This window comes from Crassostrea angulata, chromosome 6, assembly GCF_025612915.1.
Source record: "Crassostrea angulata isolate pt1a10 chromosome 6, ASM2561291v2, whole genome shotgun sequence".
In the NCBI taxonomy this organism is placed as follows: domain Eukaryota; kingdom Metazoa; phylum Mollusca; class Bivalvia; order Ostreida; family Ostreidae; genus Magallana; species Magallana angulata.
Window position 1 is genome coordinate 32,878,108 of NC_069116.1, and position 26,231 is coordinate 32,904,338.

A 26,231-nucleotide genomic window follows, 5' to 3' on the forward strand; every position below is an offset into this window, starting at 1 on the left:
CACTTTTCTTACCGAAACCTGAATTATCAATGATTCCATTCGACTGCGATTGAAATAATTAATAGAAAAAGTGTCATCTCAAACAAGATACTGTTAGCAATCTTCGTCCGTATTGTTCCGTTTGGTGTCTAAAAGTAAGCGGTTTTGTAAACACAAAGTCGAGTCAGACGTTTCTTTTTTCCGGATGAAAACAGAACCTCATAATGTACCAAAGTGATTTTGTTACTAATGAGCACTGTTGGCTCTTCAAAGATCTAACTATACCGCCTGCTTTCTCCATCCCATCAATGTGCTGGTGGGGTTTTATTTTTTTCTTTCAATTCACCGATGAATAGTTTTCGCAAGAACGCTAATTTGAATGAGATTAAAAAAAAGAGAACGTCTGAAGTGAATTGGTCATCTTCCATAAGAAACAGAGGACACATGTGATCGAAACAGTGATGAGTACCTGAAAGAGAAGGGTTTTATGGATAGGCGATGCTCTGTGGAACGCTCTGTGGTACATGTGGAATTCGTGATAGGGGAAGCATTGGATATCTGACGCATTCGTAAAAGTTTAGCAGAGCGTAGTTTCGATCTACGGACCTCTGGGTTATGGGCCCATCACGCTTCCACTGCGCCACTCTGCTGAAGGCTCCAGAGGGAGTCGAACCCTCGACCTCCAGTTTACTAGACTGGCGCTCTAACCAACTGAGCTATGGAGCCTTATATATAGACCAGTAGAGCGACCATATCAACCAGGATAAGAAAGGTAGGAATAAAAATGAAAATGATACGCCCAACGTGGGGCTCGAACCCACGACCCCGAGATTAAGAGTCTCGTGCTCTACCGACTGAGCTAGCCGGGCGGTGATTTACCTGTGGTCGCCTTGTCGCCTTTGGCTCACCTGTGTCCTTCGCTTCACTTTAACGGTCCATCTTCTCGGCGGGATTCAGTCACCCGCAACGGAAATTAATATCGCAAATTAATCACACACAAAAATAAATGATTGAGTGTTAAATCAAATGGACTCCGACTGAAATACCGTGGTCCGATTTTTGGCGCTGAATGTGTATCAAAAACATTTAATTGATTATCCTACCATCCTTTCAAATTACTCGAACTGAAACAAGCACTGAAAAATGACATTGTGAAATGAAGTTGTTTCCTATGTTCATATTCTATTGAAGACGAACTTCGCTTTATCTTAATATGTCCCATACACGAAGGTCATCGCAAAAAATACATTAAGCTTTATTACTGGGGGGATAAAAACCTTCAATGTCTAAACTTTTGCAGCTTTTTAATGCTTGTTAGCTTAAAAATTAGAACAGATTTATGTAAGGCATATTAGATGTTGATATCATATGTACACTTCTGTCACATTCTCCTGTTAACCTACCTGTACGTGTACAGTAAAACTCGTTTAGTACGATCAGGGATATAGCGAAATCTTCGAATATAGCGAAGTGTTTTTGAGTCCCCGGTAAAATGCTTAACAAATATTTCCAAAATTTTACGGTTATAACGAATTCGGATATAACGAATTTACGGATATAGCGAACTGATTTTGAGTACCGTAGAGATGAGTGATAACGAAATTTCACAATTTTATAACGAAGTTCTTTACAGTTTAAAAAATTTGCACTACCATTTAACATAATAGTTTGAATGAATTTATTTTCACATAAATTCTTCAATTCACAATCCGATTATCAAAGGTATCAAAAGATTGTTTTTCATTCTCAGTCTCACTTAGCAAAAATTGCAGTCTTGTGAAAGAAAATATGTATATAATGAATTCGCTATAGTTATTATTACGAATTCGTTATACGGATATAACGAACTACGGATATAACGAAGTAATTCCATTGGTCCCTAGGACTTCGCTATGACCGAGTTTTACTGTATATTGTTTATATTTAGATAATTATTGCACTGATAAGCTGTACAGCTTTAAGTTAATACAGAACTGAACTGTATCGGTTCATCGGTAAATTAATTACTTGTTGCTTGAATTTCTTAAGGCAATTATGGATTTGCACTTAATTACCCTCATTATGAAAGTGATGACTGTACGGAGGTGTTAATCGGTGACTTATTGGACTAATCATTGCGCTCTTAACCCCAGGTCACTTTTAAGACGAAACGTATCATTGGTCAACGATTTCTAGGAATCAGCAATCATACCCAATTCAGTTAATCATTCAATCAACAAACCAAAGTCATACAATAATGTGGTAGTTAAACGGTTGTCGCGGGCGCGCCAAGCGCTAAGTACAGCTTCTTCGAAGCGAATTTTCTTGTTTCCAATTCAATATATGACAACAGTAGGCAATGTACTATTTTCCTCAGTTTTAAGTTCTTGAGACCATTAAAATCTTTTGATTTATATACATAAAGTAATTGTCGAGAACGAACACACTTTTCCCACCGAAACCTGATCTATCAATGATTCCATTCGACTGCGATTGAAATAATTAATAGAAAAAGTGTCATCTCAAACAAGATACTGTTAGCAATCTTAGTCCGTATTGTTCCGTTTGGTGTCTAAAAGTGAGCGGTTTTGTAAACACAAAGTCGAGTCAGACGTTTCTTTTTCCGGATGAAAACAGAACCTCATAATGTACCAAAGTGATTTTGTTACTAATGAGCACTGTTGGGATCTTCAAAGATCTAACTATACCGCCTGCTTTCTCCATCCCATCAATGTGCTGGTGGGGTTTTTTTTTTCTTTCAATTCATCGATGAATAGTTTTCGCAAGAACGCTAATTTGAATGAAATTTAAAAAAAGAGAACGTCTGAAGTGAATTGGTCATCTTCCATAAGAAACAGAGGACACATGTGATCGAAACAGTGATGAGTACCTGAAAGAGAAGGGTTTTATAGATAGGCGATGCTCTGTGGAACGCTCTGTGGTACATGTGGAATTCGTGATAGGGGAAGCATTGGATATCTGACGCATTCGTAAAGGTTTAGCAGAGCGTAGTTTCGATCTACGGACCTCTGGGTTATGGGCCCAGCACGCTTCCACTGCGCCACTCTGCTGAAGGCTCCAGAGGGAGTCGAACCCTCGACCTCCAGTTTACTAGACTGGCGTTCTAACCAACTGAGCTATGGAGCCTTATATATACACCAGTAGAGCGACCATATCAACCAGGATAAGAAAGGTAGAAACAAAAATGAAAATGATACGCCCAACGTGGGGCTCGAACCCACGACCCCGAGATTAAGAGTCTCGTGCTCTACCGACTGAGCTAGCCGGGCGGTGACTTACCTGTGTTTGCCTTGTCGCCTTTGGCTCACCTGTGTCTTTCGCTTCACTTTTACGGTCCATCTTCTCGGCGGGATTCAGTCACCCGCAACGGAAATTAATATCACAAATTAATCACACACAAAAATAAATGATTGAGTGTTAAATCAAATGGACTCCGACTGAAATACCGTGGTCCGATTTTTGGCGCTGAATGTGTATCAAAAACATTTAATTGATAATCCTACCATCCTTTCAAATTACCCGAACTGAAAAAAGCACTGAAAAATGACACTGTGAAATGAAGTTGTTTCCTATGTTCATATTCTATTGAAGACGAACTTCGCTTTATCTTAATATGTCCCATACACGAAGGTCATCGCAAAAAATACATTAAGCTTTATTACTGGGGGGATAAAAACCTTCAATGTCTAAACTTTTGCAGCTTTTTAATGCTTGTTAGCTTAAAAATTAGAACAGATTTATGTAAGGCATATTAGATGTTGATATCATATGTACACTTCTGTCACATTCTCCTGTTAACCTACCTGTACGTGTACAGTAAAACTCGTTTAGTACGATCTGGGATATAGCGTAATCTCGAATATAGCGAAGTGTTTTTGAGTCCCCGGTAAAATGCTTAACAAATATTTCCAAAATTTTACGGTTATAACGAATTCGGATATAACGAATTTACGGATATAGCGAACTGATTTTGAGTACCGTAGAGATGAGTGATAACGAAATTTCACAATTTTATAACGAAGTTCTTTACAGTTTAAAAAATTTGCACCACCATTTAACATAATAGTTTGAATGAATTTATTTTCACATAAATTCTTCAATTCACAATCCGATTATCAAAGGTATCAAAAGATTGTTTTTCATTCTCAGTCTCACTTAGCAAAATTTGCAGTCTTGTGAAAGAAAATATGTATATAATGAATTCGCTATAGTTATAATTACGAATTCGTTATACGGATATAACGAACTACGGATATAACGAAGTAATTCCATTGGTCCCTAGGACTTCGCTAAAACCGAGTTTTACTGTATATTGTTTATATTTAGATAATTATTGCACTGATAAGCTGTACAGCTTTAAGTTAATACAGAACTGAACTGTATCGGTTCATCGGTAAATTAATTACTTGTTGCTTGAATTTCCTAAGGCAATTATGGATTTGCACTTAATTACCCTCATTATGATAGTGATGACTGTACGGAGGTGTTAATCGGTGACTTATTGGACTAATCATTGCGCTCTTAACCCCAGGTCACTTTTAAGACGAAACGTATCATTGGTCAACGATTTTTAGGAATCAGCAATCATACCCAATTCAGTTAATCATTCAATCAACAAACCAAAGTCATACAATAATGTGGTAGTTAAACGGTTGTCGCGGGCGCGCCAAGCGCTAAGTACAGCTTCTTCGAAGCGAATTTTCTTGTTTCCAATTCAATATATGACAACAGTAGGCAATGTACTATTTTCCTCAGTTTTAAGTTCTTGAGACCATTAAAATGTTTTGATTTATATACATAAAGTAATTGTCGAGAACGAACACACTTTTCCCACCGAAACCTGATCTATCAATGATTCCATTCGACTGCGATTGAAATAATTAATAGAAAAAGTGTCATCTCAAACAAGATACTGTTAGCAATCTTCGTCCGTATTGTTCCGTTTGGTGTCTAAAAGTGAGCGGTTTTGTAAACACAAAGTCGAGTCAGACGTTTCTTTTTCCGGATGAAAACAGAACATCATAATGTACCAAAGTGATTTTGTTACTAATGAGCACTGTTGGCTCTTCAAAGATCTAACTATACCGCCTGCTTTCTCCATCCCATCAATGTGCTGGTGGGGTTTTATTTTTTTCTTTCAATTCATCGATGAATAGTTTTCGCAAGAACGCTAATTTGAATGAAATTAAAAAAAAAAGAGAACGTCTGAAGTGAATTGGTCATCTTCCATAAGAAACAGAGGACACATGTGATCGAAACAGTGATGAGTACCTGAAAGAAAAGGGCTTTATGGATAGGCGATGCTCTGTGGAACGCTCTGTGGTACATGTGGAATTCGTGATAGGGGAAGCATTGGATATCTGACGCATTCGTAAAAGTTTAGCAGAGCGTAGTTTCGATCTACGGACCTCTGGGTTATGGGCCCAGCACGCTTCCACTGCGCCACTCTGCTGAAGGCTCCAGAGGGAGTCGAACCCTCGACCTCCAGTTTACTAGACTGGCGCTCTAACCAACTGAGCTATGGAGCCTTATATATAGACCAGTAGAGCGACCATATCAACCAGGATAAGAAAGGTAGGAATAAAAATGAAAATGATACGCCCAACGTGGGGCTCGAACCCACGACCCCGAGATTAAGAGTCTCGTGCTCTACCGACTGAGCTAGCCGGGCGGTGATTTACCTGTGTTCGCCTTGTCGCCTTTGGCTCACCTGTGTCCTTCGCTTCACTTTTACGGTCCATCTTCTCGGCGGGATTCAGTCACCCGCAACGGAAATTAATATCACAAATTAATCACACACAACAATAAATGATTGAGTGTTAAATCAAATGGACTCCGACTGAAATACCGTGGTCCGATTTTTGGCGCTGAATGTGTATCAAAAACATTTAATTGATAATCCTACCATCCTTTCAAATTACCCGAACTGAAAAAAAGCACTGAAAAATGACATTGTGAAATGAAGTTGTTTCCTATGTTCATATTCTATTGAAGACGAACTTCGCTTTATCTTAATATGTCCCATACACGAAGGTCATCGCAAAAATACATTAAGCTTTATTACTGGGGGGGGGGACCTTCAATGTCTAAACTTTTGCAGCTTTTTAATGCTTGTTAGCTTAAAAATTAGAACAGATTTATGTAAGGCATATTAGATGTTGATATCATATGTACACTTCTGTCACATTCTCCTGTTAACCTACCTGTACGTGTACAGTAAAACTCGTTGAGTACGATCAGGGATATAGCGAAATCTCGAATATAGCGAAGTGTTTTTGAGTCCCCAGTAAAATGCTTAACAAATATTTCCAAAATTTTACGGTTATAACGAATTCGGATATAACGAATTTACGGATATAGCGAACTGATTTTGAGTACCGTAGAGATGAGTGATAACGAAATTTCACAATTTTATAACGAAGTTCTTTACAGTTTAAAAAATTTGCACTACCATTTAACATAATAGTTTGAATGAATTTATTTTTCACATAAATTCTTCAATTCACAATCCGATTATCAAAGGTATCAAAAGATTGTTTTTCATTCTCAGTCTCACTTAGCAAAAATTGCAGTCTTGTGAAAGAAAATATGTATATAATGAATTCGCTATAGTTATTATTACGAATTCGTTATACGGATATAACGAACTACGGATAAAACGAAGTAATTCCCTTGGTCCCTAGGACTTCGCTATAACCGAGTTTTACTGTATATTGTTTATATTTAGATAATTATTGCACTGATAAGCTGTACAGCTTTAAGTTAATACAGAACTGAACTGTATCGGTTCATCGGTAAATTAATTACTTGTTGCTTGAATTTCCTAAGGCAATTATGGATTTGCACTTAATTACCCTCATTATGATAGTGATGACTGTACGGAGGTGTTAATCGGTACCTTATTGGACTAATCATTGCGCTCTTAACCCCAGGTCACTTTCAAGACGAAACGTATCATTGGTCAACGATTTTTAGGAATCAGCAATCATACCCAATTCAGTTAATCATTCAATCAACAAACCAAAGTCATACAATAATGTGGTAGTTAAACGGTTGTCGCGGGCGCGCCAAGCGCTAAGTACAGCTTCTTCGAAGCGAATTTTCTTGTTTCCAATTCAATATATGACAACAGTAGGCAATGTACTATTTTCTTCAGTTTTAAGTTCTTGAGACCATTAAAATGTTTTGATTTATATACATAAAGTAATTGTCGAGAACGAACACACTTTTCCCACCGAAACCTGATCTATCAATGATTCCATTCGACTGCGATTGAAATAATTAATAGAAAAAGTGTCATCTCAAACAAGATACTGTTAGCAATCTTCGTCCGTATTGTTCCGTTTGGTGTCTAAAAGTAAGCGGTTTTGTAAACACAAAGTCGAGTCAGACGTTTCTTTTTTCCGGATGAAAACAGAACCTCATAATGTACCAAAGTGATTTTGTTACTAATGAGCACTGTTGGCTCTTCAAAGATCTAACTATACCGCCTGCTTTCTCCATCCCATCAATGTGCTGGTGGGGTTTTATTTTATTCTTTCAATTCATCGATGAATAGTTTTCGCAAGAACGCTAATTTGAATGAGATTAAAAAAAAGAGAACGTCTGAAGTGAATTGGTCATCTTCCATAAGAAACAGAGGACACATGTGATCGAAACAGTGATGAGTACCTGAAAGAGAAGGGTTTTATGGATAGGCGATGCTCTGTGGAACGCTCTGTGGTACATGTGGAATTCGTGATAGGGGAAGCATTGGATATCTGACGCATTCGTAAAAGTTTAGCAGAGCGTAGTTTCGATCTACGGACCTCTGGGTTATGGGCCCAGCACGCTTCCACTGCGCCACTCTGCTGAAGGCTCCAGAGGGAGTCGAACCCTCGACCTCCAGTTTACTAGACTGGCGCTCTAACCAACTGAGCTATGGAGCCTTATATATAGACCAGTAGAGCGACCATATCAACCAGGATAAGAAAGGTAGGAATAAAAATGAAAATGATACGCCCAACGTGGGGCTCGAACCCACGACCCCGAGATTAAGAGTCTCGTGCTCTACCCACTGAGCTAGCCGGGCGGTTATTTACCTGTGGTCGCCTTGTCGCCTTTGGCCCACCTGTGTCCTTCGCTTCACTTTTACGGTCCATCTTCTCGGCGGGATTCAGTCACCCGCAACGGAAATTAATATCACAAATTAATCACACACAAAAATAAATGATTGAGTGTTAAATCAAATGGACTCCGACTGAAATACCGTGGTCCGATTTTTGGCGCTGAATGTGTATCAAAAACATTTAATTGATTATCCTACCATCCTTTCAAATTACTCGAACTGAAACAAGCACTGAAAAATGACATTGTGAAATGAAGTTGTTTCCTATGTTCATATTCTATTGAAGACGAACTTCGCTTTATCTTAATATGTCCCATACACGAAGGTCATCGCAAAAAATACATTAAGCTTTATTACTGGGGGGATAAAAACCTTCAATGTCTAAACTTTTGCAGCTTTTTAATGCTTGTTAGCTTAAAAATTAGAACAGATTTAGCATATTAGATGTTGATATCATATGTACACTTCTGTCACATTCTCCTGTTAACCTACCTGTACGTGTACAGTAAAACTCGTTTAGTACGATCAGGGATATAGCGAAATCTTCGAATATAGCGAAGTGTTTTTGAGTCCCCGGTAAAATGCTTAACAAATATTTCCAAAATTTTACGGTTATAACGAATTCGGATATAACGAATTTACGGATATAGCGAACTGATTTTGAGTACCGTAGAGATGAGTGATAACGAAATTTCACAATTTTATAACGAAGTTCTTTACAGTTTAAAAAATATGCACTACCATTTAACATAATAGTTTGAATGAATTTATTTTCACATAAATTCTTCAATTCACAATCCGATTATCAAAGGTATCAAAAGATTGTTTTTCATTCTCAGTCTCACTTAGCAAAAATTGCAGTCTTGTGAAAGAAAATATGTATATAATGAATTCGCTATAGTTATTATTACGAATTCGTTATACGGATATAACGAACTACGGATATAACGAAGTAATTCCATTGGTCCCTAGGACTTCGCTATGACCGAGTTTTACTGTATATTGTTTATATTTAGATAATTATAGCACTGATAAGCTGTACAGCTTTAAGTTAATACAGAACTGAACTGTATCGGTTCATCGGTAAATTAATTACTTGTTGCTTGAATTTCCTAAGGCAATTATGGATATGCACTTAATTACCCTCATTATGATAGTGATGACTGTACGGAGGTGTTAATTGGTGACTTATTGGACCAATCATTGCGCTCTTAACCCCAGGTCACTTTCAAGACGAAACGTATCATTGGTCAACGATTTTTAGGAATTAGCAATCATACCCAATTCAGTTAATCATTCAATCAACAAACCAAAGTCATACAATAATGTGGTAGTTAAACGGTTGTCGCGGGCGCGCCAAGCGCTAAGTACAGCTTCTTCGAAGCGAATTTTCTTGTTTCCAATTCAATATATGACAACAGTAGGCAATGTACTATTTTCCTCAGTTTTAAGTTCTTGAGACCATTAAATTGTTTTGATTTATATACATAAAGTAATTGTCGAGAACGAACACACTTTTCTTACCGAAACCTGAATTATCAATGATTCCATTCGACTGCGATTGAAATAATTAATAGAAAAAGTGTCATCTCAAACAAGATACTGTTAGCAATCTTCGTCCGTATTGTTCCGTTTGGTGTCTAAAAGTAAGCGGTTTTGTAAACACAAAGTCGAGTCAGACGTTTCTTTTTTCCGGATGAAAACAGAACCTCATAATGTACCAAAGTGATTTTGTTACTAATGAGCACTGTTGGCTCTTCAAAGATCTAACTATACCGCCTGCTTTCTCCATCCCATCAATGTGCTGGTGGGGTTTTATTTTTTTCTTTCAATTCATCGATGAATAGTTTTCGCAAGAACGCTAATTTGAATGAGATTAAAAAAAAGAGAACGTCTGAAGTGAATTGGTCATCTTCCATAAGAAATCTGCGCTATGCTGTAAGATGACAATTTTGGGAAAGAAATTAATTATAAAATTATACTTGATTTGTTTGTTTATTTTGATGAATAAAAGGTCACAACATGGAAGTGTCTCATAAGAATCGTTAAGACACTTAATTAACATTTTTATAAGTCAATGATTTTCAGTAACCAGTAATCTTACCCGATTCAGTTAATCATGCAATCCAAAAAACAAGACCATGAAATCAAATGTTTGTCACGGGCGCGCCAAACGCTTAGTACAGCTCCAAAACTAAAGCATCTGGAGACAGTTTTTTATGCATAATGTTTTGGATTACCCCCATTTACCGTTGAATTGCTAAATATTCATAATTTGCACCTGGACCAAAATGACTTGTAAATACCTGTTGGACTTAAGGAAGGACATTGTCATTATGGTTGGAAAAATATCTTCCATATATTTTTGTGGTCAATAAGTAGCTATATAGAAATTGTAATGTAACATGTCTCTTCCCTGCAAGTCTGTATCGCCCAACCTCCCATTCATGTCATTTTGACACTATTTCACTTACTGTCTGCCCTACTTTCTTCTTGCATTAAAAATGAGCACACTGTTAAAAGCCGCCGTTTCGCATCTGACTTACAAGCACCCCTTATTACAATAGGGGACCTACATGCTTAACATCAAAATATAGGAAAGACTCCGTGTATTATTATAAAATCATCACCTTTAATCAATTCAATTTTTATAGTACATACAGACCTTCAAATACAGTATCACTCATTTTTCCTTAAATATTGACGGGTACTTTATGCGAAACTGTCCCTTGCTACCTTATTTACCTGTTTCCAATACGGTATAGGATAGAAGGCACTTAATCACCCGCATTATGATTGTTGGAGGAAAAGGGAAATATCTTTTTACTTATTTTTTTTTAAATCTACACTTTTGAGCCATGGGTACTGCACCGGCCTTGGAGAAGAGCACGTAGTAAAAGTATAATTATCGTATTTAATGTCAAAATGCGTGTACATATGTAGCTACTCTTTTGCTGTTTACATGGAGATGCTGTAAATGAAATATTATAATTATACAACTTTAAGTTTCTTGTACCTACATAATCAAGAGTTATATTCGATGAACTTTTACAGGAGTGTAGGGATTTCTTATCGGTCATATAAATCAATAATTTTCTTATGATAAGACGGACTATACTGGTATATGTGATATCATACTGAACTGAATTACGATTGACACTAGAGCATAAATGTATACTTGTTATCGGTTTAATGTAATTTTAAAGCCATTTATTATTTAAATTAAGAATCACTGTTTTCAGTTTTATTCCTGGAGAAGATACAAACAGAAAAAACGGTGGTTTATTAGACGTAAAAAAAAAACCTTACTCATACACAGCTTTGACTAATACTTCTCGTTGTTTTCTTTATGAATTGTTTATTTCATATCAAGAAGCTTCTGATCCATTTAAACAAGTAAACATAAATGATATTGTTATTATTCGTTGAGAGATTGCATCACACGTTAAATGAACAGGCGTGCACTTTATATTTGCTATGACAGTTTTATATCTAATAATCTTTTATTGAAAGATCGAAGCGAGGAACGGTGACCTTAGGGTCTCAAATGGATAAACTGATCCAAACAGGGGACTTTAAATGTCATTTAATGGCTAATTTTGAACTGCGAACAGCCCGCTGCTAACGTCAAATTTCAAATTATTCGATAAAATGGTTTTGGAAAGTGGATTAGCTACGTTTTGATTAAGCGTCCGGGTGAACATTTTTAAAGAAGTATATCCTCAAAAACTGATAGAACGAGAATAAACGTCTTACAGGCAGGATGATATAAATTAAAACAAAGGTAGGCATCACGTTATATGTAATTAATATTGTGAAACAGGTCATGTCATAAAGGATGATCGATATCTCTCTCTCTCTCTCTCTCTCTCTCTCTCTCTCATGATTTAAAGAATAAAGTTATTCGGTATTTTGTAAAAATCAGAAACTAGAGACTGCTTACAATCTAAATCAATGCCTCTTAAATCCCCAAACAAGAGACATTAAACTGATATGCTGCGTATTTCCCAATCTCAAAACAAGTTTATCTTTAGTATCAAGTAGTATTTTAACCGAATAATAATTTCTTTATATAAAGGTATTTGATTATAGTGTTTAAAACAATTCAAATCTACCCTTTCATCTGCTTTGTGGGGTGTTTATTCTAAATACGTTTTTATCAAAAAAAAGTTAGACAAATGTTTACATGGGGAAGTCTGTAAATATTTTTTAAGCAATAGCCCTGTTGACTGTCACCAAACAGTATCTTAATACAAAGAAGCGTCGATTTAAATAAGTTCAATTATCTTCACCCAGAGTTGTTTGCCAACACAGGTACGGTACTTGAAATTTGCACGTCCCCTCTGGTCTATCTTAGCATTTCCTTTTCGTTTAGGAGCAGGCATTGATATGTATCTTTAGTTGTTCTATTTGGAAAACATAAACTGGAGAGTCCTATTGCTATAGGGAGTGAAGCACCCATATTGAATTTTGATTAACGAGGAATATGTTCTTTCGTTACGAAAACATTTACTATGTAACACACCATATTGCAGCAACGGATTATAACATTTGAATTGGTCTGTTGAAAATACAAATAAGAGCTAACACTTCAAGACACCGTACAAATACATTTCAGGAAAATGTTATCTTTAACCGTAAACAGGGAGTTTGCTTTAAGGGGACGTGCAGGTATGGTACTCTACAATTTTTTTTAGCTTTAAAAAAGTTTATCATCGAAATCTACTTTGTATGAAAAGATCCTCAATTTTTCTATTCCTGCGAATTTGAGTGTTAAGAAAAGTACAATCATATTGCATGAGACGTCGACTTATGGTTCTATTGCAAATGTGCCAGCATTTTAGACAAAGTGTTATATCTTTTAGTCATATCTTATCTTTCCTGTATGCATATCAGGCAGTCTGCCCAGGCTGAATATGAATTTACATGTATTCATTCTTTTTATTTGAATGCTTCTTCAAATTTAAGAAAAAATAAAAGAATAAACTAACAGGTCTTGAAAACAGCAAGAGACTATTCTATCAAATAAGTCTATAAGTAATATAAGAAATAGATAATTAGTTATCAAATATACTACCAATGAGAGAAGATGATGAAAAAAGAACGTTATGATATTAATAAGTGATAGTGGATTTTTTTGCATCTTATTTACCCAGTATCAAAGGGATCATAATAAAAAATTAATGTTGGGTTGTCTTTGTGTGTCTGACTGACTACACGAAATTGGTTTCTCATGGTAATTGTGAATTATGAATTTCAGAAATTGATATGGATCTTTTTTTATTGAGTTGGTTGTAACTAGGTTGTCGTAGTAGCTTCGTCAGTAGTAGTTGAAGAAAATATGATGACGTAATCCAATCAAGAGATAACAAATCGCTTTTTATTTTATTTTCTCGAGCTCGATGGGATAATATGAAGGTGTCTGTCGGTTGATCTACACCGATCTATCTGTCTTTCTGTGTGTCTTACTAGTATATGAAGCCGCGTTTCTCGTTGAAAATAAAGGTATGTCTGCAATTGAAATTCGACATTATTCTCCGTACTACGAGAAAAAACATCGTCTGAAATCCATTTACAGCTTTACATATTGCATACTTACTGACTATGGCCCAACTCATTTAACTTGCTTGTTTTCTAGAGTTTTCATCGATTAACAGAGAACAAAAGTAGAAATAGGACTTGAAGCATTCTTGAGCATGCTGAGTGCAAGATAAACGACAACGTTATAATATTGTGGCCAACTGTTAGTACGGGTAAGCGAAATGGTTGTAGGTTTTAGTTTCTTACGATAAACCAGATAGAGGATTTATAACCATCTTTAGGGCGAAAAGTCAGAGTTAGAGGCCCGATTACTATATATGAGGTCAAATATCAGATTTTCTATGGGATTTTAACATCGTCTGAAGTGGTCATTTTTTTTTCAATCTCAAAACAGATATCGTTATCATTGTTATTTCTAATTTGCACCATTCTATCTAGTACTTCAGTGAATGAGATCAATCAGAATCAAAAAATGCATTCATTAAAAACATCCTTACAACCCTTTGTCTCGATATAATACTGTGTTTAAAAATGGGAAAATATTTTTGTCGATGGTACTCGGGGCGTAATATTTCAAATGTTGTTAAAATCAATAACCACAGCTGTTGATGGTCCCCGAGTATTTAATCAGTGTAAATCATTAATTGTGTGAGAGCTATGTAAATACTAAAGATATGAAGCGCTGAGTGGAAGTTTTAATGGCCATAGATTTATTAGATTTTTTGATGTGAAACTTGAGTTTTATACAAGTGTACATCTATATCACAAAAATTCACCCACGAATGCTCTGCAATAAAACGCAAATTTGTTCCCATGACCTTGTATTTTCTTTTTTTGAATATTCCAAACAAGTTTCGATTTTGATTATATTGTTACGTTACACGCAGAATCAAATAAGCTATGGAGATCTTTTCATACATACATACATACATACATACATCCATACAAACGTATATCAATTTTACAATTAATTGGGCGCTTCTTTAATTTAGACAACTTTCAAATAAATCGAGATCTCCATGGGGCGCTTACAAGATTCTTGCGCCGCGCATACAAGAATTCCTCTTTTCCCTTTTTTTCATTCCGCAGGTAGGCAAACAAAACACTTAATTAAATGGGTGGATACGCACACTGCACTTATCATCACCAGCCCGATCTAAAGAAAATAATATATGTAACCTTATGGATTCATTAGCCAGGGTTTGAGTTTCCATAATTCCATGTTCTAATGTCAATATTTCAAGAAATAATTCAATATTTACAGTTTAAATGTTATGTAAGTTATGCTCACACGTTTCATTGCAATATTGAAACAGTATATTAAATAGAGATTTAAAACTTTCAGACGTTGTTATTTAAATGTATTCATTTTAGTTTGTTTAGAATACAATAACATTTACATATTTTAGTAACTCCTAGCGATCTCTCTTTCCTTTTTATTTTCTGTTCTTTCTTTCTTTGATCACTGGCACCGATATACACCTTTACAAAGGTCCCTATTCTATCGAGACATAAAAAGGGGGGGGGGGGACCTGGCAGTATATCGGAGGCAATTCGGGCGTAACATATTGAAAAGTAAAATAATTTGTTTTTGCGATCTCATGCAAAAATATAAACAGAATGCAGGTTGAAAATTCCTGTCATGATTATTAAAGCCACTGCTTTCAGTTAACGCATAACAATTGGTCATTGTAGAAAGGGATTATCTTTCAGTTTTAAAAGGCCCGTGTCTATTGTGTACATTCTACACTTTGTTTGGAAGCAATTTTAAGTTCGTTGTTAATTGGGAACGCGAACAGTGAGTTTACAGGGACAGTCTTTAGTGGGTTATCATGTAAGTATTTGATTTGAAGCTCCTTTCCACTCGATAATCGTGTTTAACATTTTTAAATGTACAAATGAAAGAAGTTCATATTGTTGAATTATAGAAATGTACTATAGCATTTACGTTCAAGAATTTTCCAGTGTTTTCGAAATGTGATTTTTCTTTTTTTCCAAAATGAAAACAACAAAAGACAGAAAAATATCATTAAAAGACACTGTTCAAAATAACTATAGTTGGATACTCAAATCGGTAGACGCATGTATTGTGGTGGAAATACTACCTTTTGTTGATCTATAGTTATCATGTAATGGGCTCAACAATCTTCAAATTTTAATGTGTATATGGTTTCCATTTTATTTCTAAATAGAGAGAGGTTAACAAAGCTATTCCATAGAAAGGACGTCGGGAACGGATTTTAAAAGTCCAATTCACTATTCATTTGTCATTGTCTTTCAGGTAATCAGTTTGAGTGTCCCACTTCAATATCCTCGACTGAAATGGCAAACAAAAATCATTAACTATAACGGAATCGATTTGGTCTACTTCAGCTGAATAGACAACGAAAATGTGAAATCTAGAAATTTGATTAGTGACCAAAGTGTTTGCAAGAAAGAGTGCATTTTCATCAACATGCGGAAAAGTAACCATAGACCCTTTACAGCTGGCTCAACAATTTCCAATAGGTACGACCCTCTGCCGCGAATCTGGAGGCCTACTACTTCCATATGTCCTAAAGATAGCCAGGATGAAGAAGAAAAGGAAAACGATGACGAATCGAACATTGAAAGCAGTTCAGACGAGACATACGACAGCGACTCTACGGTTTCGGCAACTGAATCAGATTACAGACCTTCGCGCCATTGTTCAGCGGAATCATCTTCTGCGAAGACATCTCCTACGATAAAATCGGAGGGGGAATTGATGGACGAAGAAAGTGTGCCTCTCGATGAGTTTGTAAAAAGTAAACTCGAAGGACTTTCGTCTCTAAAGGACCAGGGTTGCCATTTTGGGGAGGTTTCAATGGAGCACACAGCCAAAAGAATGGATATAAAAGAACCAGACTGTTGCCATTGTCTTGCAAACCTAATGCATTATGAATCGGAAGGTTTTGGTCCCTGGAAAACAACTTGTAGACATAGACATAATCGACAACACAAGAGAACCGAGCAAAACAGTTCAAACTCATCAAAACTGTGCCAAGCAACGAGCCTCTATCAAAAACTTTACGGAAATGCGTCGAAGAGTTTAAGTTACCCTTTCTCTCATTTCGATAACAGTGAGAAGTATATTCAGCAATATAAAGAGTTATGTTCTTCGGTTGGCAAATTCCAGCAAGCATGGGATCTTTCTACGGGGAATAAGATTACCTTGTCAGATCCATACTTGAAGAAGCTGCGTTCAAAAGCGTGGTACGTATTAACGAGTTATGTTTTCAGGGTTTCACTGTCAAACAAAGTAACTAAAATTATTAAAAAAAACCATATCAATAATATTAACAATATTTAAGGCCAAAGATTAATTGTTAGTTACATATTGACTAAGATTTTTTTAAACGGTTGATAGGTTTTTTTTATTTATTCCGATTTAAATAAGAAGCACTAGAATGCGGAATACGCGAGTGACAAATTTAATGAAGTTTTAAAATTATTCAAACAAAATTCACGCAATATGAAATAAAATTTTATCGATTGGAGTATTCATTACGAACTTCGAAATATGAACATCAATAAAAACTTTTTATTAAAAGGCTATCTTCGACTGATGGATTTATGGTCTGTCAGTCAACCGGAAGTGTTTTCCTTTATGTCTGTGAATGCAGATTGGCGGAAGCTTCATGTGAATAAGCATCCATATATTCAAAGAAGTATTTTTATCTCTGCAAAAAAGAAGCAACTCCTATTCTATAGGCGTCCCAAGTAATTGTTTCCGTCACTTTTTGACGATTTTTAATGAAAATAAAAATACATTAAAGGGAGACAAAATACAAGATTTTTTTATTTGAAAAACTCGCAGGAATGGAAATTCGTAATGGGAAATGTTTACATATTTTCTCCTTATGAAAATGTTCGAGACACCTTGCACAGTTTTCCAACGTTATCATCTAGGTAACATGTTTGCAAAGCAAAATCCCCGTAGGCTTTTTACTTTTTTTTTCATAGCAATGAACGAACATCATATGCACCATGAAGTATTCATGAATACTTAGTATCGAATAACTTATGAAAATATGCTGCAAAAATATCTTGAGACAGGGTAGAGTATTTTTCATAGACGAAACATGTCAAAATTGTTGTGATGTATCTTTTCCCAAGTTTCATATAATTTGCTGATCCTTTTAAATTCTTTCGAACATAAAAAGAACTCGTATTGGACTCAACATGGGCAGAAAATCATTATTGACACACGAGAAATTAAATTTCGCTCTCTTGACTGGTTTTAAAAGCAATCAACAATCCAACAGACTGATCTTTTTAGAAATTAACGCGGTATTTGCAAGAAAGCCTTTAAAGTCACTTTTCTCATGAGAGCGTTTTGTTTAAATTTAAATTTGATTTTGACACAGATAAGGCGATTATATTTCGTGAGAAGTGTTTTTTGACATTTATTCTGGTTTATGCAAAGTGTCAAAATAAGATTTTACTTACTAATACCAGTATTACAATACAGTATGCGCTTTGTTTGGCGGTCGCAGTTATATGAATTAAGATGTAACAATTCATTTAAACTTTTAGAAATCTCTTCGAGTTAACCTTTTAACCTAGTTTATTATAAAGTCAGCAAGCATTTTGAACTAACGACTTTACTATTATCACTACTTATTTCAAATTCAAAAAAAATCATTTGCGTTACTAATACTTCAGTAAACCTTATATATCTGTATAAAAGGACTACTTTTGAAAATAAAAATTTAAAATAACATTTAACAACAAACTTAAATATTTTAAGGAAATCTGGAAAAGAAAAGTCATCAGATTTCTTAAACGAGTTGAATTTCTAAAAGATATCATTTTTGGAAAGTCTACAACTTTCTGAATACCCTAGGCTATCGGAAGATAGTTTTCGCCTATGATTCATTATTTTCCCATGATATATTCGTATTCGAAGATAGATTTCTCACTTGTCTGGTGGCATCCATTAAAAATAAGTGTATATACAATCTCCAAACAAAGTTTTATTGCATAAAATTGATGGGTTTTATGAAACTGCTCCTTAGAAGGGTGCAATTTAGCATATGTATAATTATCCAGCTGGTTTTATTTTCCCTGATCTTTCAAACTTTTTAAGAAAAAAATATTTCTAAAACTTTGAAGTCTGATATGGTAAAATTATGCGAGTGTTTCTCGTTGAAAAACGATTTTCCACGCTCTCTATGCACGATCAAAAACTTCTTGGTTTTTTTTTTCAGCTCCATTGCTGAAAGTTTCGATGTCTTCGCAATAATGGCTGTAGAAAGAGACACGAGGTATATAAATCACGAGTGATACAAAACAAATGCAAATTGTTACTGCTTTAAAAAAAGATCCTATAAGAAACGAAAGTGATATTTAAAACAATTTATATATTCAACAATGAATATAATTGTTTGTCGGATTATTCAGGTTACTTATTTCGCTCATTTATACATGTACCTTTAAAAAAAATCTCGCAATCGAATAACTTTGTATCAATTATTGAATAAGAGATACCAATGCCTTTTTGTGTTAGCAGTGTGGCATTTATTCAAAATCCTTTATTTCATGATTTCAGTGAAAAAGAAACACCTGAAATCAATGGAGATTCACTTCGCTCGATGACAGTCAATGACCGGGGAAAAAATCTTAATTTAGCACCTGTGCGGGACTCGCCTCCTCTAGAGTTATCTTCGCAGCAATATCTAGGAAAACCCACGAGCAAGAACTTTACGCCCTTTAACCAATACTTAAATCTTGTGATTCCAAAGACAACGATAAACGGAAACAACATTCAGCTTCACATTGACAATCCGAAAGACGTTTGGACTCCGAGGTTTGAGACCAACCGGAACCCCGCCAAACATTCTCACAGACGGTCCGAAAGCGTCGACACGCATTCGCGACACTCGAAAAAGAAATCGTCAGACGGCAGCTCAACATCAAGGCGGTTTTCCGGTGGAAATAGGGCCAGTGAACTTCGATTACAACGTGCAGCAACACTGAGTGCGGAAGGCACCGGAATCAGGAGAGAGTCGGGATGCATTATCCCGCCGCCTGCAGCCATATCACAGAATACCTCAATTTTGACAAAACGCAATTGCAAAACACAAATTCAAAAAACGAAATGTGTCAGTCAAATTCGTGCCATGTTATCTGATCTCGACAGCTGTAAAGGAAAGCTAGATCGCACGTGCAGACGATTTGAAAATGCGAAAATAGGTCCTGAGGCAAAGCATGACCGGGTCATTCCAGCCACGAAGACATTTAGAGTCGAAGGACAAACATGTAGAACAGAAGACCAGCTCAGTATAATCCATCGCCTAAGAAAAGAAAAGGAAAGAACGCTGAGGGTTTCAGCAGTTCAATAACATTTATACACGTGTATTACGAAATAATTTATTTGTCAACAGCTGCATATTAACCAATATGATATACACAATGTGCAGTTTGATTTGTTAAATACATTAATACAAGTCTTCTTTTTTTGTTGAAAATATTTTCAACCAGTAAAAAATGCTGGTCCTTCAATATGATTAAACCACCACCACCACCCTTTTTTCTCATTGTCAGTATCTGACGGGTATCGATAGGGGTCATCCGTCAGGAAAGGACTTTCAATGGTTTACAAAATCTATTAGAACTCTTTTAAAGGAGATAGAAAAACTCCTCTTTGTTTACACCTCTCATAAAGCAATTAAGGCATGTCTGTGATTGATTGGGGGTATTTATAGATTGTATACAAATGACTGCCTGAATATTAAGGTCGTGTGAAGATGACCCCTTGTTGATACCTGGCAAACCCTAATGCGATAGGGGGGGGGGGGGGGGGTGATCAGATTGCTCGTCAATGGTGTAGCCAAAATGTGCGCCTTTGAGTGAGTTCATTTTTTGTTTGTTTAAGGTATGTAATAAAATTTTTAAAGAAATGAAAAATACGAGGAATTAGAAAAACTACAACAATGTGTTTTAGTGAATGAGTGTCTGGGCTTGGTTCTGCCTTTAGTGATTTCCTTAGATAAAAAATCTTATAGAATTTCGACAAAACCGCTTTATTACATGTATATACCCAATTTGTCAAATTTTATAAACACTTAAAGTTTAGTTCTTTTCGAACGTAGATGTAAGCCATCGTTTCTAGTTATATAACAATTCTAAGAAGCTTATCGGAGCTCACACATCTAATTCCTATCGAAAGGGGGAAATCTACAAGTAATTGGGTGTAAACTACTTTAAGATGCGATAACATTTTATTTATCTAGGGAAATACATTAATATTTTGTTTACTATTTCGAACTATGCATAGTTGTAATTGTATGAATGTTATACTTAAAAAGGTGAAATTCTCGCGTTAATGGACTAAGAAGGACAACTCTGTATTATTTTGAAAGGAGAAAGCGTACAATGTCAGTCGGATCCCCCGCACCTAGGACATTTAAATGGCTTATGTGCATCTTATATAAAGAAATCTTGAAGGTGTGCATCAGTTCATCTATTAAATAAAACTGCATTACCTAATCATTAACAAACATACATTTATACTCTATACTTTTCTTCTTATTTTCATTCTATGATTGTTTTCTTAACATTACAACGTGATCTAAAACAATCTTTGACTGTGCTAGCGCTATTGTTTATTAAACGTTATTTGGAATGGGCAATATCATAATTCATTTTTTGTCGTTATCTGAAGTGTTTTAAAGCTTTTACAAAATAATTCTAGATCTATTGAATAAACAATTTTTAAAAATAATATTTTATACCGCAAAGGAAGCAAAAGCGCAGAATTTAAAAAGAAAAGTCCACTGTAATTCGAACACTCTTTCATCCGAGAGGTACTGTCTATATTCCTCCGCATATCACACTGAGCTACGTTGACACATGCCAACCTACGTGAATAACTTTTATTGTTTGACAATTATAAATAACTTTTGAAGTTTAAAAAACAAACAATGAATTTTGACCAATTATGGGTCTAGACTTCACTTTAATAAATTATCCTTTAAAAAAAGTACTTTTGGGATGGAGTCTAGACCCATTAATACCATAAGATTGTAATTTATCACAGTAAATGGTCAGGATTTACACACAAAACGTCATGTGGCTTAATATGCTAATCTACACCTTTTAGGTTTATATAATGAAAACACGTTATTGACATATATATTAAAATGTATAGTATAAACAGCGTATACAAGCCAAGATTACATATTTTATTAACATCCGAACAAGTTCTTTTTATTGCTTCAAGTGGGGGATATGTAACACCTTGTCAAGTTCTTTTCAGGGTATTTGATAATATAATTTAGACTTTCTACAGTACTTAAAATTCAGTATACATATGTAAATACATGTATTCCTCAGTAAAATTGAAATTGTTTTACATGAATGTTTAAACAGAACAAAACAACAAGTTTTAGCTATCAAAAAAAATTGATAATACAAATGTTTGCAAAGTGTATGCATGTGTTAGCATTCCATTGCCCAAAAGAAAGAAAACAAGAGAAAAGCTGTAAATGTGACAGCAAACCGGGTTTTATTTTGGGTGAACAGTATCTATAATCTATTTGTCAACCCCGAGTTGATGAACACTACCTATCCAGTTAAATGGAGTACTCTATATGAAATGTCTTCGTCGAAAAATGACTAAGTTCAACAGCTAGTATCATTTTCATAAATTATCAGAAATCAAAATCCTAGCAATATGCACTACTTTGATATCTGCAAAACAACAACTTCCTAACTTGAAAAATGTAGAAGGACTTATCCGTAAAAAAGGAGTACCCTTTATGCAATATTTTGCAAAAAAAAATGACTAAGTTCAATAGCTGGTATTTTTTCATAAATCATTAGAAATCAAAATCCTAGGAATATGCACACCTCTGATATATATGTACAGTTGATCTGCATAACAATAACCGCAAATGATATCAAAAGTTGAAGATGTGATAAAATAAATGAACATCCCCCCTTCCAGATTAGAAATTTGAAGTTTTTTAGATATGCTGAGACTGTCTTATTGTTCCAGTCTTTGGGAACAAGCATCACAAAAGCCCATACATGTACGATCCCATGAAAATGGGATTTTACAAACATAGGATCGTCTTCGTACAACGTACCGGCTACCTCAGTTATGGCGGTTCCTAAATTTAGGGCGTGATATTAGATATACATGTAGATGGCGCTGGACCGGAAATCGACCCAAGATACATGTAGGACAACATCTTTACACGCACAAACAATTGTTTATGATACTTAATATATCCTCGTCCAACACATGCATCAAATATTCATTTAAATCATAATGGATTTGTTTACCAAAATGTAGGATGCATGTTAACTCCGTTAAATAAATTGCAAGATTCAATCGCTTAATGGACCCGCTATATGTTCATGCATATACAGTACCGTCAACGCGGATCCCGTATTTTCCGCGCACCCCCGCGGTCCAAATTGCAACGCGGTTTAAACACCTGTCTCAGGTAAAAGCCGCGTGCCCCCGCGGTTCAATCACCCATAATGAGAACACCCCCGCGGTTTGAACGATCGATTACAGGTGTTAAAAAGTATCGAAAAGGAACACGAGTTATCTCCCTCGATTAAAAAAATATAACATGCATTAAACATAAATATAAGTTAACAAATGCATAAAGATAATCAGGATCCTTTTATAGAAAATCACATATTTTGAAGGTAAATATTTTTTTTTGATATTTGCTGTTTATTTGAAACTGTACAATTTATCTGTACAATCCAAGGTAAAATGAGCCATGCCCGCAGGTGGTTGAAAAATCATGCTTTACTAACTTATTGATATATCGATATACGATTAAATTAAATTTTAAAATCTAACCAAAAAAATGATAAAATTAATAAGGCTTATTTAAATTAAATATTTTACTTTATAAATATTCAGGTATGTATATTTTTATTATCATTTTATCCTATGAAACCGTTTAAAATTCATTCAAATTTTAAAAGTGGCTTAATCGCTCATATTACGGAAAATCACGACTTTATAATTGCTGTAGCAAGCGTCATTGTTTTGATAAAGAAAATTATAATTTGTTCGGAAAATTTATTTCAACCAGCTCTGTAGACCGACTAGTTGTAGCCTTATGAAAACAATTGCTCACAATTAAATGTTCAAAGAAAAATCAGTTCTCCTAATTAAAACACAAAGGAAAAAGGTACTCATAATTAAAATTGTATGATTCTTCACATCGCACGGGTTTTATTCAGTTTTTAACTAAGTGTTGCCCTGAAAAGATACAGTGTACATACACGTATATTCTGTGATTTTCATAAAACAATGGCTAGGCGTTATGGTGTGCGTGAAGATAGACATTTCTTTACAAGAAATGGAATGAGGTTGTTACATCACAAAACAACATGGGAAGTTGTACATGTTATTAAATGCATACATCTCGAGTTACTTTAAAAAAAATTTAAATGCCAACTATTTTTGTTCACATTTCCTTCATTGTGTATATTAACTATAAGTCGCGATCATTTCCTGTGTATAGTGATTAACAAACCTAGGGTAGAAAGCCACATGCTCTAGGGGTTTTCACACCTATTCAAGACAAAAGAAAATCTCCAAATTGCGTACGGCTTCGTCCAACCGTACACCTATCTTACAGAGAAGGCTTCTTAATTGAGTGTCGCCGATCTTGATTTTATCTACGATCTTTATGTGTGTGTGTGTGTGTGAGAAGAGAGAGAGAGAGAGAGAGAGAGAGAGAGAGAGAGAGAGAGAGAGAGAGAGAGAGAGTAATGCTCTTTAGCCCCCCCCCCCCCCCCCCCCCACGACGCCACTGCATTCAATTGAAATATACTAATATAAAAATTTTCTAAGTTTAGCATTCATAAATTAAAGACATTGTGATTGAATCCAATATGCAGTTTCAGTCTGAGTCCACGTGCTTCACTTGTCAATTAATCAAATCAGCCCGCGAACTGCACCACGTGCTTCTTCCTTGATAAAGGAAAACAGTTTCGTTCTATTAGTCTTCGGGTAAAGGAAAAAAAGAAGTTTGTTTAACAAAAAAGTATTTAACACTGTTTATGATGTTTAATTTAATGCTTGACACTGTGTTTGTGAAGTTTAGTTCGTATACAACGTTATTTAAAAAGAAAACTAATTCTCTTTCTCTCTTTTCGGGGGAAGAGACATGTTAAACACCTTTTACAGTTTAAGAAGGCAGTAAAATGAAACAATTATTTATTGTTACTGTTAAATAAATTATTTGATATACGGGTAGAATTCCTGGATGTCACTTGTTGCAAGGAATATCCACCTGCCTCATACCCGTGTATTCTGTGCGTTCAAGCGAAGAGTCCTTTGTGTAAAACAATTGGGACAAATACAGTTAACTTTGACAGTCATTAAACGTTGGAAAGGGGGGTACAAAAACCGTTATAATTCGCTACAGATACGACATATGTGTAGTAGCTTCATATTCAACACACATAAAATGATATCAATATCTTAAAGTAAAGTAAAATTTTCATATTTTGCCGTTGATCGTATGGTATACGTACACCGCGTAGCATGTGCTTGTCACGGACTAGGTTAATTGTCTTCAGTATCGACAGTATCTCTCTCTCTCTCTCTTCTTATTACTGTTAGTAAAATTGTTTGAAAAACAAATGAAATTCCTGATGGTCACTCGTTACACGGATTATCCACCTGTCTCATATGTACATGTACCAGACTGAGTGTATTCTGTGCATTCAAGCGTAGAGTGATTTCCCGTCAAGGCGATGGTTTCACACCTTTGTGTTAAACAGTTGGGACTAAAGTCAAGTACAATTTACATGTACTTTCACGGTCATTAAAACGTTGAAGAGGTGGAGGGGGCGGTTACGAAAAACGGTATTCGCAGCTGATACTACATGTACATTTGTGTTGTAGCTTCATATTGAACTCCATAAAATTATGTCAATATAATTTAGTATTTTAAGGGTTGAGTAACATTTTCATATCATGCCGTTGACCGTAGGTAAACGTTCTCCGTGTAGCATGTGCCTGTCACGGACTGAATTAATTGTCTTGAGCATCGAGAGAATGCCGTAAAACGAGCTACAAACTGATATGGATTAAAACATTTTTGTAGTCGGAAATGTTTAAAATCATTAAAAAATCGAAAAAAAAATGTTTTATAGTTCTAACCCTCTCCGTCATGTAGATAACATTATAAAAATGACTAAATATTTTTGAAATAATAAGTATATCAACAGTTACATGAAAATTATTACGGGTGCAGATGATTCTTTAATTAAAATATCTCTAAAATAATCGATAAGGAGTTTTGAAAACGTGCATTTAAAATACGTAATCATTTTGATATGTGAAATGAAAACAATAGATCAGACATGGCCAGTATAGAATGACTCCCAGTGTTAGGTGGCCGTCTTATTGTCTAATAGCATACAGGTAAAAATCTCCGATCACATTGTACAACGGTAGGTCACACCGCCGCGGTTTAAACATGGCTGCAGCGAGGACCGCGATGAATTAACCGCGATGGTGTAACGCGGAAAGGATTAAATAACCGCGGGGGGAGCGCGGTCAAATACGGGATCCGCGTTGACGGTACTGTAATAT

At 35.4% G+C, this 26,231-nt stretch overlaps 1 protein-coding gene and 8 non-coding genes across 14 annotated transcripts; 1 reads left to right on the forward strand and 8 right to left on the reverse strand.

The window, feature by feature from the left end:
* Nucleotides 1-631: 631 nt before the first annotated feature.
* On the reverse strand, nucleotides 632-705 carry Trnat-agu (transfer RNA threonine (anticodon AGU)). Its single transcript has one exon. It is a non-coding gene; the product is annotated as a tRNA-Thr (tRNA).
* Nucleotides 706-775: 70 nt separating this feature from the next.
* Trnak-cuu (transfer RNA lysine (anticodon CUU)) lies at nucleotides 776-848 on the reverse strand. Its single transcript has one exon. It is a non-coding gene; the product is annotated as a tRNA-Lys (tRNA).
* Nucleotides 849-3,031: 2,183 nt separating this feature from the next.
* Trnat-agu (transfer RNA threonine (anticodon AGU)) lies at nucleotides 3,032-3,105 on the reverse strand. Its single transcript has one exon. It is a non-coding gene; the product is annotated as a tRNA-Thr (tRNA).
* Nucleotides 3,106-3,175: 70 nt separating this feature from the next.
* Nucleotides 3,176-3,248, reverse strand: Trnak-cuu (transfer RNA lysine (anticodon CUU)). The gene has a single exon. It is a non-coding gene; the product is annotated as a tRNA-Lys (tRNA).
* A 2,185-nt stretch (nucleotides 3,249-5,433) lies between these two features.
* Trnat-agu (transfer RNA threonine (anticodon AGU)) lies at nucleotides 5,434-5,507 on the reverse strand. Its single transcript has one exon. It is a non-coding gene; the product is annotated as a tRNA-Thr (tRNA).
* A 70-nt stretch (nucleotides 5,508-5,577) lies between these two features.
* Nucleotides 5,578-5,650, reverse strand: Trnak-cuu (transfer RNA lysine (anticodon CUU)). Its single transcript has one exon. It is a non-coding gene; the product is annotated as a tRNA-Lys (tRNA).
* A 2,183-nt stretch (nucleotides 5,651-7,833) lies between these two features.
* Trnat-agu (transfer RNA threonine (anticodon AGU)) lies at nucleotides 7,834-7,907 on the reverse strand. Its single transcript has one exon. It is a non-coding gene; the product is annotated as a tRNA-Thr (tRNA).
* Nucleotides 7,908-7,977: 70 nt separating this feature from the next.
* Trnak-cuu (transfer RNA lysine (anticodon CUU)) lies at nucleotides 7,978-8,050 on the reverse strand. Its single transcript has one exon. It is a non-coding gene; the product is annotated as a tRNA-Lys (tRNA).
* Nucleotides 8,051-11,668: 3,618 nt separating this feature from the next.
* Nucleotides 11,669-20,361, forward strand: LOC128190459 (uncharacterized). 6 transcript variants are annotated; one of them, XM_052862520.1, is made up of 5 exons: nucleotides 15,308-15,461; nucleotides 15,909-16,030; nucleotides 16,065-16,861; nucleotides 18,859-18,915; nucleotides 19,200-20,361. In XM_052862520.1, exons 3-5 carry the CDS (start codon nucleotides 16,083-16,085, stop codon nucleotides 19,990-19,992), a joined length of 1,629 nt encoding a protein of 542 aa, XP_052718480.1. In that variant the 5' UTR covers nucleotides 15,308-15,461; nucleotides 15,909-16,030; nucleotides 16,065-16,082; the 3' UTR covers nucleotides 19,993-20,361. The 6 variants fall into 6 exon arrangements, with proteins under 6 accessions (XP_052718481.1, XP_052718482.1, XP_052718486.1 ...); XM_052862521.1 differs by lacking the exon at nucleotides 15,308-15,461 and adding an exon at nucleotides 11,669-11,870 and having other exon boundaries at nucleotides 15,909-16,861; nucleotides 19,200-20,360; XM_052862522.1 differs by lacking the exon at nucleotides 15,308-15,461 and adding an exon at nucleotides 12,483-12,757 and having other exon boundaries at nucleotides 15,909-16,861; nucleotides 19,200-20,360.
* Nucleotides 20,362-26,231: the final 5,870 nt, after the last annotated feature.